The 12,837-nt window shown below is 38.7% G+C and overlaps 1 protein-coding gene and 1 non-coding gene across 2 annotated transcripts; one reads left to right on the top strand and one right to left on the bottom strand.

Moving 5' to 3' along the window:
* The first annotated feature begins 5,359 nt into the window (after positions 1-5,359).
* LOC146905496 (uncharacterized) lies at positions 5,360-10,313 on the top strand. The gene is made up of 4 exons (XM_085728555.1): positions 5,360-5,911; positions 6,233-7,795; positions 8,237-8,770; positions 8,907-10,313. Exons 1-4 carry the CDS (start codon positions 5,360-5,362, stop codon positions 10,311-10,313), a joined length of 4,056 nt encoding a protein of 1,351 aa, XP_085584681.1.
* Positions 5,606-5,712, bottom strand: LOC146905497 (small nucleolar RNA R71). The gene has a single exon (XR_015020890.1). It is a non-coding gene; the product is annotated as a small nucleolar RNA R71 (small nucleolar RNA).
* Positions 10,314-12,837: the final 2,524 nt, after the last annotated feature.

Raw genomic sequence — 12,837 nt, 5'->3', positions numbered from 1 at the left:
TTATAGGCTCATCATGCTTAGCAGTTCCGGATGAAGAACCTTGTGCTTTCGTCATGATATAAGTGTTTAATGATTGAGAATGACGAACGAAATGAAGTAATTTCTTCTGGAAAAGATGAGGTTTAGAAAAAGGGTTTTTCTGGTTTTTGCTTTGAAGAAGACGAATGAATAGTGAAAAGGGAAAGTTTGGAAAGTGGAAAGGTAAAGGTAAAACCTTTGTGTTTTATAGCCTTTTGATCAAGACAGGTGTCAACATCTTGTGTTTGACAGTTTTACAAAAGTGGTAGTTCCCAATGGAACGTGGCCCACTAAGTATGGTGGGGACACCAAGATCTTCTTTTGAAAAGTTTCTTTGCCAGAATGACGTCAGTTGAATTTCAAGCATCGATTAAGTCAAAATATAGGCATTGGGGTCAAAAACATCTTTCTCTCCCTATCGACAAGATGAGTCGACAATGACGTTTCTGGGGGGGCAATTTGTTAGCCTATATTTTTAAGGCTATCATTTAATGTGGTGTTAAATGCAGTCAGAGGAGAGTTGACTTCATCATCAAAGAAATGAAGAGTTGTTCTGAAGGTTCTATCGAAGTTGGGCTTGCTGGGAGCACGTGCTTCAGTTTGGATAAGGGCAAGCAACAGATATCTCCAGGCGGCACATTCGAAATTCAAATTAGGAAGTTAAGACTTGTTAGTTTTTATATATGGTTATAGGTTTGAATTCAAATGTAGGTAGTTATTTCTATTTGTATAAATAGTAGTTTTTCATAGGAAAAAAGGGTCGCAATTCAATCATACAAAACTTACACTCAAATTATCCGTATGGAAGCGAGAAATGAGTCACAAGTTGCAATGTATGAATCTGTGTACCAATTTACTTTCGATCAATGCAATTTAAGTTCTTTTTCTTAAACGTCTTTGCATTTTACTTGTTCGTTTTGAACAATTTCTTTGTTTTTATTTAACAACTTCGATTGAAGTCAAGTGGGTTGATTTCGATTGCTTTTTATTTTCTTTGTTTTATTTAACATTCAAGAACATTACGGTTTCCCACTAATTACAAAAGCACAAATATGCTCTTAAGATTTACTGGTTGATCTTGCAAGTAACTCTGTTTAAACCAGCGTTTGTTTACCAGAAATCAGCGTAAACAAGTTGAAATAAGGGAGAAAGTGTACTTGCAAGTTACACCACCAATGCTCGTAGAATAGTGACTTGCAATTCTTAGTGTCATTGAGACGAGCAAGGTGTTGGGTATTTTATAGCACGATTTGTTTTGTTTATACTCTAAAAGATAAAAAAAAAAATTATTTCTATTTTATTTCTAGGCATATGTTAGGAAAAATATTTATCAAGAAGATTTGTTTATATTTTATTTTGTTATCAAAAAGAAAAAAAAAGTTATCAAAAATATGTGTTTTTATTTTATTTTGTTACCAAAAAAATTTATATTATTTTAATTAATTTTAATTTAGAATCTCTCCAGATGAAATTACGTGTTGTTTGATCAATGCTATCACAGATGCTTTCGGGGAGCCAATTAATCTGCATGTAATACGAAGGGATAGATGATAAAACAGAAGAAGCTAAGGCTAATCTACCCGGTTTGTTGAGAAGCTTGTTCTTCCAAGAGGCTAATCTAGTTTGCATTTTCTCAATGATGAAGAAAAAATAATTCCTTTTAGGACGCCCTTTGAGAAGAGTGAAGCTCAAATACTTGTCAAGAGAGGTAGTACTACGAATACCAGATATAGAGGTGAGATTGGTGATTTTGCTCTGAGGAGTACCTGAAGAATAAAAAGCTCTAGACTTGTGAAGATTAATTTTTAACCCTGAAACTTTGCTGAACCGATCAAACAAATCTCTGATGAATCTAGCTGCGAGCTTTAGTGAATAAGAGAACGTCATCTGCGAAGAGTAAGTGAGAAAGTTTAGGCCCTAAATTTGAAATTTGAATAGGATCCCAATTCCCTTGACTGACGGCGTTGTTGATGGCCGAGGAGAGCTTTTCCATGCAGAGAATAAAGAGGTAAGGGGAGAGCGGATCACCCAGTCCGAGCCCGTGAGTAGGATGAAAGGTAGGTAACTTGTTTCCATTCCAGAGGATAGAGAAAGTTGAAGAAGAAACACAATGCATGATGAGATTGATAGTGGCATCTGGGAATCCAAAATCTTGAAGACAAGAACTGAGAAAATCCCAATTGACATTATCAAAAGCTTTCTCTAGATCAATTTTGAAAGCCACATAATCATCTTTCTTCTTTGACCTGCTCATGAAGTGAGTGATTTCCTGCAAAACAATTGCGTTGTTAGTAATGCCCCTACCAGGCAGAAAACTGCTTTGATAAGGACCAATAATATTGCTAAGAATAGGTCTCAGGCGATGAACAAGGACTTTGGTGATGATTTTGTAGATGATGTTTCATAGGCTAATGGGGCGAAAGTCTTTGTAAGTGGTGGGAGGGTCTGTCTTCGGTATGAGGGCTATGAGAGTGTCGGAAATGGAGGGGTCGAAATGGCCGGTGTGGAAGGCTGAGGGAACAAGGTTGAAGACGTCATCTCCAACAATGTGCCAATACTGTTTAAAGAAGATACATTGAAACCCATCCGGACCAGGGGCTTTGTAGGGTTTCATGGAGTCAACGGTGGCTGTCACTTCTTTCTTGGTTATGGGGCTAGTGACTGCGTTTCTGTCGGCATCCTCTAGGGTGGGGTAGCTGCCTTCATTGTGGACATGGTTATGGTGATGATGGTGATTCCCACATAAAAGGTTTTTGAAATATTTTAGGGCCTCCTCTTGAAGAATAGCAGTATCTATGGACCATAAACCATTGGGAAGTTGAAGCTTATGAATTCTATTCTTCTTTTGGTTGGTTGGGATAAAATAGCTAAACCAAAAATCATGGGAGGCTTGGGTCTCCGCTCATCTAGAAGAATGAATATTTGTCTCCTTGGTAAATTGGTTTAGGACATGGTTCAACACTCCACCAAGTTATGGGTCCAACTTCTTACTCACAAATATTCAGCATCCCCGCACTTGCTCCTCACCACTGATCATCCGAGTTGCTCCTCCACCTGGGCAGCCATTGTCAGCATAAAATACTTGCTTTCCGCCGGCTATGCTTGGAGACATAGCAGTGGTGCCTCCTCCTTTTGGTTCACTAATTGGACCTCCACAGGTTACCTAGCCAACACCGTCCCTTATATCGACATTCATGACCTCCACCTCACCGTCAAGGATGTCCTTATCTGTCCCGCACCTCACACCAACATTCTTTACACCTCTCTTCCTACTGAGATTGCTAACGACATCAACAGTTCATAACGATGCCATAGACGACACTTTTGTTTAGTCTCACAACAAAAATGGAGTTTATACTGCTAAAAGTGGCTACAATTGGCTCCTCTCCCACCCTGCCGCCGACACCACTGCCAACCCTCATCAATCTTGGACCTGGATTTGGAATTTGCACCTCCCGGAAAAATTTAAACTCCTTGTTTGGCTGGCTTGTCATGATGCCACTCCTACTCTATCTCTATTATCGCATAGAAACATTGCCCAATCAGCTATGTGTACCCGTTGCAACCAGCAGGATGAGTCCTTTCTTCATTGCATTCGTGATTTTCCTCACTCCTCCAAGATTTGGCGCCACTTTGGTTTCAATTCGGATGCTTTCTTTGCGGAAACAAGCACCTTTGTTTGGTTAAAAAATGGCCTCATAGGTACTCAATCTTTTACCTTCGCAGCAGGGGTTTGGTGGGCTTGGCGTCACCGCAATTTAATGTGTCTCAACAATGAGGAGTGGTCTCTTAATCGACTTGCATTCAATATTCTCAATGGAATCGCACATCCTTCCTGCATAACTGATGAGTCATAGATTAGTATATTTTAATGCTTTATTTAGTTTAGTTTTAAATAAGATTTGATTTAATTATATTGCATTTTATTTCCTTTTAGAATATTTTACTTTAAATTGTATTTTATTTTATTTTAGGAGCGAATATATGGTGGAAGGTGTCTTGGAGCAAAAGAAAGAGGACTGGAGCAAATACAGTGCGAAAATACGAAGATATGGAACAAAAATATGTTCCCACCAAGTCAAAAGCTTGGCACGGCTAGTGCCAACATGTGGCACGGCCGTGCCACCTCCAGAAGCCCCTTTTGCTGCTTTTTCTTCGGGCCCAAGTTACCCTGTTGCAGCTTTACTGTTTTACCCTTTTAGTTGCTTAGTTTCTAAGTCGATTGTAAAGCTATAAATAGAGTAGCTCTCCACCATAAACATTCACCTTTTACTTTGAATATTTCAAGTCTTTATTTCAATAAAAGTTCTTTACTTTATTTACTTTCTTCTTTGCAATTTACTTTTATCGTATTCTCTCTTCTTCCCCCATGTCTACGATGAACATGAGTGAGTAGACTTCTTTGTCTTGGGATCGTTGGATAAGTCTAATGACGTAATCCGGATCAAGCCAAGCCTTAAACCCTAATTATTTGTTACCTTAATTCCTAATCTAAATTCACCGTTTTAACATGAATTAATTATTATCAAACTATGGAAGCGAACGCAGAGGGTTTGATAATGGTTAGTTCATCACCACAGATATCAATTCATAAAGCGAACGCGGAGCTTTGATATCCGATCAAGTGAATTTAGACAAGGTTTGCGAAACATGAGAATAGTCTAGCAAACCTTGGGACACATAAAGTTTCGATCTTCAAGGGTCCCAAAGGCAATCACCCATGAGAATAGGTGTGGTTGTTGGAGGGATACACTCACTGACTTCGAGAGGAGCTGTGATATGCTAAAGAGAGACTTGTCCTTAGTAATTAGGATTAACGTTTAATTATAAGTTTAAGGCTTGCTTGTGAAAAGATTCGTTATCATGATGAACCAATGATCCCAAGGTTTTTTAATATTATTGTTATTTACCTTCAAAAACTGCACTCTCCAACTTCTTATTTCTTTCTCTTCTAATCAATTTCTAAAAGCTAATTGGATTGACCAACTCCCTAGCGGAACGATAACTCTACTTACTACAATTACTTCGATAGGCCGTGCACTTGCGGTTTGGCCCTATCAAGTTTTTGGCGCCGTTGCCGGGGAGTTAACTAATTTAATTAGCTTTTTCTTAGTGATTAGAACTCTCTCTTCTTCTTTCTCTATTCTTTTTATTTTTATTTTTTTTTATTTTTATTTTCCTTCACCATTAACTTCTTGGAAAGCACAAAAATAATACCAACATGGCTGAAAGACGTGCTCTTATAGAATACGTGACTCCTTCAACGGAAGAGCCATATGCTATTATTGTGTACCCAACGGTTGAGGGTGAAGACTTTGAAATTAAGCCTGCCCAACTTAAGATGGTGCAGCAAAATTGTTTTTCGGGATCCCCCGATGAGGATCCCAATCTCCATATCTCAACTTTTTGGCGGCTCACTGTGACATACAAGAAAAACCAAGAAACTTTAAGACTGCATCTCTTCCCTTTTTCTCTAAAAAACAAGGCTCTCGACTGGTTCCATTCCCTAAGAGTTGGTTCCATCACCTCATGGGACCAATTAAAGCGTGAATTTCTCATCCGTTTCCTCCCCCCGTCAAAAATCGGCCAACTTAGGGAAAAGCTTTTTCAATTTACTCAAAAAGAGGGGGAATCTCTTCATGATTCATGGGGACGTTTTAAAGAAATGCTTAAACTTTGCCCTCTCCATGGTCTAGAAGAGTGGTTAATCATCCACACCTTTTACAATGGTTTATCTCATACTACTAAAATCTTTGTTGATACAGCTGCAGGTGGTGCCTTAATGAACAAGGACTTCGAAACAGCCTATGCCTTGATCGAAGACATGGCTCGAAACCTCTTTCTATGGACCGATGAAGAATTCACTACAAGATCTTCACCCTCCAAAAAGAGGGCAGGTATGTACGAAGTCTCTGATTATGACCACCTTGCTTCTAGGATTGATGCACTAACCCACAAATTCGAAAAACTTAATGTTAGTGCTAGTACTTCTACCTCTACACCTTCTTCTTGTAAAGCATGTAGTGATTGCAAACTAGGTAGTGTTGAGCAAATAAACTTTATTCAAAACAACCAAGGGGTAAGTTTTAACAAAAGCCCCAATCCCTCGGTTCAAAAAACGACACCACCAAGTTTTGCAATTGATCAAAAGGTTATTCAAAAGTCTAATCTTGAACTTTTAATGGAAAATTTTCTTCTTAACCAATCCGAACAGCTCAAGGAGCTTGCAAATCAAACTAGACTTTTGAATGAATCTTTCATTACACTTACATCAAAAGTAGACTCTATTTCCTCTCACAACAAAATCTTAGAGACTCAGCTCTCACTAGTTGTTCAAGAATTTCGCCAACCTAGAATGAACGCCGTTACACTCAGGAGTGGTAAGCAACTAGAGGAACCCTTAAGAGTCAAGCCTAGTGAGGAAGAAGCTAGTAAACCACAAGGAGAGGTGATTGAAGAAGAGAATGAGAAGCCACAAAGTGAGGAAGTTACACCACCACCCTTCAACCCAAAAATCCCTTTCCCTCAAAGATTTGCCAAGTCTAAGCTTGACGAGCAATTTAAAAAATTCATTGAAATGATGAATAAAATCTACATTGATGTTCCATTCACCGATGTCCTAACTCAAATGCCTACCTATGCTAAATTTTTAAAAGAAATTCTTTCAAAAAAAAGGAAAATTGAGGAAAGTGAAACAGTGAACCTTACAGAAGAGTGTAGTGCTATCATCCAAAATAAATTGCCACCAAAGCTTAAGGATCCAGGAAGTTTCTCCATACCTTGCGTCATAGGCCCTGAGATGGTTAAAAGGGCGATGTGTGACTTAGGAGCTAGTGTCAGTTTGATGCCTTTATCACTTTACGAGAGATTGGGGTTAGGGGAACTTAAGTCAACTAGAATGACCCTACAATTAGCGGACCGTTCCATTAAGTATCCAGTTGGAATCATAGAGGACGTCCCTGTCAAAGTAGGAGAAATTTATGTCCCCACAGATTTTGTTGTGATGGAAATAGAGGAGGATACCCAAGTACCGATACTTTTGGGAAGGCCTTTCCTTGCTACCGCTGGGGCTATAATAGATGTTAAACATGGGAAATTGGAATTTAATGTTGGTAAGGATACTGTTGAATTTGAACTTGCTAAACTAATGAAAAATCCTTCCATTAAAGACTCTTGTTGCATGTTTGATATAATTGACCGTTGTGTGAAAGAGTGCCCTTTGGCATCAACTACACATGATGGTTTGGAAGTATGCTTGGTTAGTGATGCAGGTACAAAACTAGATGGAGACGCCAAAGAGTATGAGAAGATGTTAGATGGAACTCCTCCTATGGAAGATGTGGGCATAGAGGAGCTAATGGGAAAAGAACCAACCCCTTCACCAAAGGAAGCACCAAAGGTGGAGCTTAAACCACTCCCACCAAGCTTGAGGTATGAATTCTTAGGCCCTAATTCAACCTACCCTGTCATTGTGAATGCAAATCTAAATGAGGTGGAAACTGAAAAATTGCTTTATGTCCTCAAAAAGTATCCTAAGGCTATAGGTTATACCATTGACGACATTAAAGGAATAAACCCCTCATTGTGCACACATAGGATACTACTTGAGGAGGACTATAAGCCCTCCGTTGAACACCAAAGAAGGTTGAACCCTAACATGAAAGAAGTTGTGAAAAAAGAGGTCTTAAAACTCCTAGATGCAGGTGTCATTTACCCAATTTCTGATTCCAAATGGGTTAGCCCGGTTCAAGTAGTACCTAAAAAGGGTGGTCTCACTGTTATTAAGAACGATAAAAATGAATCCATTGCCACTAGAACCGTCACCGGTTGGAGAATGTGTATTGACTATAGGAAGCTCAACAAAGCAACCCGTAAAGATCACTTCCCACTCCCCTTTATAGACCAAATGTTAGAAAGGCTAGCTAAGCATTCGCACTTTTGTTACTTAGATGGGTATTCCGGATTCTTCCAAATACCTATTCACCCCAATGACCAAGAAAAAACCACTTTCACATGTCCTTTTGGTACCTTTGCCTATAGGAGAATGCCTTTTGGTCTTTGCAATGCCCCCGCTACTTTCCAAAGATGCATGATGTCTATTTTTTCTGATTTTGTTGAAAACATAATGGAAGTCTTTATGGATGATTTTTCTGTGCATGGATCTAGTTTTGATAATTGTTTGACTAACCTGGAAAAAGTTTTGGAGAGATGTGAACAGGTAAACTTAGTGTTGAATTGGGAGAAGTGTCACTTCATGGTAAGAGAAGGAATTGTCCTAGGACACTTAGTTTCTGAACGGGGTATAGAGGTGGACAAAGCAAAAATTGCAATTATTGAAAAAATGTCCCCTCCTACCTCGGTGAAGGAAGTAAGAAGTTTCCTAGGACATGCAGGGTTTTACCACCGTTTCATCAAAGATTTTTCTTCAATAACCAAGCCACTAACAAGCTTGCTCCTTAAGGATGCAGATTTTGTGTTTGATGATGCATGCCTAAAGGCATTTTGCAGGTTAAAAGAAGCTTTGGTCACTGCCCCTATCATACAACCACCGGATTGGAACTTGCCTTTTGAAATAATGTGTGATGCGAGTGACTATGCAGTAGGGGCTGTGTTGGGACAAAGAAAAGACAAGAAGATGCATGCCATTTATTATGCAAGTAAGACCCTTGATGGGGCACAGGTAAACTATGCCACAACAGAAAAAGAATTGTTAGCGGTAGTTTATGCCATTGACAAATTTCGGCCATACTTGGTAGGATCAAAAATCATCATTTACACAGATCACTCGGCAATAAAATATTTGTTAAACAAAAAAGATGCCAAGCCGAGGTTGATCCGGTGGATTTTGCTCCTTCAAAGAATTTGACCTTGAAATAAAAGATAAAAAGGGTACCGAAAATGTTGTAGCTGATCACTTGTCCCGCCTTAGGGAGACCAATGAGAATGAGTTACCCCTGGATGATTCATTTCCGGATGATCAACTCTTCTTATTGGCACAAACTAACGCACCTTGGTATGCAGACTTTGTTAACTTTCTTGCAGCTGGAGTATTACCACCTGGATTGAGCTACCAACAAAAGAAGAAGTTCTTCCAGGACCTCAAACATTATTATTGGGATGAACCCTACCTTTTCAAAAGAGGCTCAGACGGGATCTTCAGAAGATGCATTCCTGAAAACGAGGTAAGTAGTATTCTAACCCACTGTCACTCCTCTTCTTATGGTGGCCACGCCAGTACTCAAAAGACCTCTTTCAAAATTCTTCAATCTGGTTTCTGGTGGCCATCGCTTTTCAAAGATGTGCATAAATTCGTTTCTAAATGTGACAAATGTCAACGCACCGGTAACATTACTAAGAGGAATGAAATGCCCTTAAACAACATTCTTGAAGTCGAAATTTTCGATGTTTGGGGTGTTGATTTCATGGGACCTTTCCCCTCTTCTTTTGGAAATCAATACATATTGGTGGCAGTTGACTATGTGTCCAAATGGGTTGAGGCTGTTGCCTCACCCACTAATGATGCACATGTTGTTATAAATTTTTTCAAAAAGATTATCTTTCCAAGGTTTGGAGTGCCAAGGGTTGTAATAAGCGATGGAGGGTCTCACTTTATATCTAAACTTTTCGAAAAACTTTTACAAAAGTATGGAGTGAAACACAAAATTGCTACACCCTATCACCCACAAACTAGTGGACAAGTTGAGGTCTCCAATAGACAAATAAAAGCCATTCTTGAAAAAACAGTTTCAAACTCTAGGAAGGATTGGTCAAGTAAGCTCGACGATGCTCTTTGGGCCTATCGAACGGCTTACAAAACTCCAATTGGAATGACACCTTTTAAGCTAATCTATGGAAAATCTTGTCACCTTCCGGTTGAACTTGAACACAAAGCCTATTGGGCAGTAAGAAACCTCAACTTAGATCCCGATCTAGCTGGTCAAAAGAGAAAACTTCAGTTAAGTGAGTTAGAAGAACTTAGAATTGATGCTTATGAAAATGCCCGTATTTACAAAGAACGAACTAAAAAATGGCACGACAAGCATATCCTCAAAAGGAACTTCAAGAGCGGTGACCATGTACTGCTCTTTAACTCTAGGCTAAGGCTTTTTCCAGGTAAGTTAAGATCCAGATGGTCTGGTCCATTCACTGTTCGTACTGTCTACCCCTATGGGGCAATTGAAATTTTTTCTGAAAAAACTGGACCTTTCAAAGTTAATGGCCAAAGACTAAAGATTTACAATGCAGGTGAAGCTGTTGAAGAAGAAACAATACTAGCCCTCTTAGATCCTCCATGAGGAACCACTCTTACATCTTTCGTCAAGCTAGTGACGGTAAAAGAGCGAGTTTAACTGCTTTCGTTTTGTTTTAAGTTGTTTTGTAGGTAATTGTCCGAGTACGATTCAAGAAAATGAAAAAAAATTAAAGTCCCTGGAACCAGAAGGTTGGCACGGCCGTGCCATGTTTTTCAAAGAAAAAATGGAGCCAGCCACAGAATGTTGGCACGGCCTGTGCTGAGGTTGGCACGGCCGTGCCAGCTTACAGAGTCCAAAAATTCATTTTTTTTACTATTTATAACACCTTGTGAGCTTTCTGCACCCCTTCTTCTTCCTCTACTTCTTCTTCTTCTTTTTAATTTCTTTTTCTTTTGAATCATTGAGGACAATGCTTCCCCTAAGTGTGGGGGGGGGGGGGGGGGGGGGGGGGGGGCTAATAAAGTGTCTAGAGTCGTAGTGTTTCCAAACTCCCTTGAACTTTATTCTTTTGTTTTGTTTTTATAGCAAGAGGCATGACTAGTAGCTTGTTTTTAATATAGAAAATGGCATGAAAATTTTTATTTTGTCTCTTCTTTAGGTTGCTTCTTGTACATAAAAGTAGTTTCTTGTGTTTCTTATGTTCTTGCTATACCCATATCTTGTTTTATTGTGAAATTCTCCAATGAGAAAAGCACCCGGTTGCAATCCTTGAGCAAATGTATGAATAGGTATTTTAAGGAACACGTTCTATCTTTAGTGTTAACTTAGACCCTTTAAAGTCTTAAGAGTAAAAGTAGTATAAGTTTGTGTGGGAAATTAATCTATGTTCTTAATTGTTATATCCTTAATTGTTAAAGTTAAAATGGGGCGGGAGAATGGCACCAACATGTGGGGGAAAGGACAATCCCTAACTTCCTAATTGTGGTGGTGACTCCTTAATTTGAACTTAAATGAAACAAATTCATCAATGCTAGGGGGAAAGGACAATTACATCCAAAAAGACTTCCTACGCGGAGATGAAACAAATAATGATTTTGCAGCACTGCTTAGGGTGATTTTGAATCTAGGGGGAAAGGACAATTACATCCGAGAAGACTTCCTACGAGGATAGATAGCCCCTAAGCATCTGCAGCCCCTTGTGCTTAATTGTTAAATTAATTCAATCTTAACTTTAATTCCCATCACTCTTATATGAAATGAAGAAAGGACTTTTCTCGGTTACTTTAGCACTAAGGATAGAACCTATTCCTCATAATATCTGTTTTATACAGGAGCAAGAAAAGGGTTGGACTGCACACACACACTCACTTGAGACTTGATGTTGGGTAGAATAGGTTCATGAGAAGTATTTGAAATTGTAATTAGTGTACTTGAAGCAAAGCCTTTCTTTTGAGACATGTGTTCTTAATATTGCCATAATAATCTTTTGTTGCTGCTATGTCTGTTGCCTTTTGCTTGAGGACAAGCAAAGATTCAAGTGTGGGGGAGTTTGATGAGTCATAAATTAGTATATTTTAATGCTTTATTTAGTTTAGTTTTAAATAAGATTTGATTTAATTATATTGCATTTTATTTCCTTTTAGAATATTTTACTTTAAATTGTCTTTTATTTTATTTTAGGAGCGAATATATGGTGGAAGGTGTCTTGGAGCAAAAGAAAGAGGACTAGAGCAAATACAGTGCGAAAATACGAAGATATGGAACAAAAATATGTTCCCACCAAGTCAGAAGCTTGGCACGGCCAGTGCCAACATGTGGCACGGCCATGCCACCTCCAGAAGCCCCTTTTGCTGCTTTTTCTTCGGGCCCAAGTTACCCTGTTGCAGCTTTACCGTTTTACCCTTTTAGTTGCTTAGTTTCTATGTCGATTGTAAAGCTATAAATAGAGTAGCTCTCCACCATAAACATTCACCTTTTACTTTGAATATTTCAAGTCTTTATTTCAATAAAAGTTCTTTACTTTATTTACTTTCTTCTTTGCAATTTACTTTTATCGTATTCTCTCTTCTTCCCCCATGTCTACGATGAACATGAGTGAGTAGACTTCTTTGTCTTGGGATCGTTGGATAAGTCTAATGACGTAATCCGGATCAAGCCAAACCTTAAACCCTAATTATTTGTTACCTTAATTCCTAATCTAAATTCACCGTTTTAACATGAATTAATTATTATCAAACTGTGGAAGCGAACGCGGAGGGTTTGATAATGGTTAATTCATCATCACAGATATCAATTCATAAAGCGAACGCGGAGCTTTGATATCCGATCAAGTGAATTTAGACAAGGTGTGCGAAACATGAGAATAGTCTAGCAAACCTTGGGACACATAAAGTTTCGATCTTCAAGGGTCCCAAAGGCAATCACCCATGAGAATAGGTGTGGTTGTTGGAGGGATACACTCACTGACTTTGAGAGGAGCTGTGATATGCTAAAGAGAGACTTGTCCTTAGTAATTAGGATTAACGTTTAATTATAAGTTTAAGGCTTGCTTGTGAAAAGATTCGTTATTATGATGAACCAATGATCCCAAGGTTTTTTAATATTATTGTTATTTACCTTCAAAAAC

Source organism: Medicago sativa, chromosome 7 (genome assembly GCF_051527215.1).
Source record: "Medicago sativa cultivar Bolivia chromosome 7, Bolivia_mono, whole genome shotgun sequence".
Taxonomy (NCBI): domain Eukaryota; kingdom Viridiplantae; phylum Streptophyta; class Magnoliopsida; order Fabales; family Fabaceae; genus Medicago; species Medicago sativa.
Note: the sequence above shows the minus strand (reverse complement) of the source record. Positions and strands in the feature narration are given on the sequence as shown.

What these genes read in the sequence shown, in the direction of transcription:
- LOC146905496 (XM_085728555.1), top strand. Translation starts at nt 5,360, where the DNA reads ATGGTGCAGCAAAATTGTTTTTCGGGATCCCCCGATGAGGATCCCAAT. An exon ending in CTTCACCCTCCAAAAAGAGG is followed by an intron (nt 5,912 to 6,232) that starts GCAGGTATGTAC and finishes CAATCCGAACAG; the next exon opens with CTCAAGGAGCTTGCAAATCA. An exon ending in CTAAAAAGGGTGGTCTCACT is followed by an intron (nt 7,796 to 8,236) that starts GTTATTAAGAAC and finishes AGATGTGAACAG; the next exon opens with GTAAACTTAGTGTTGAATTG.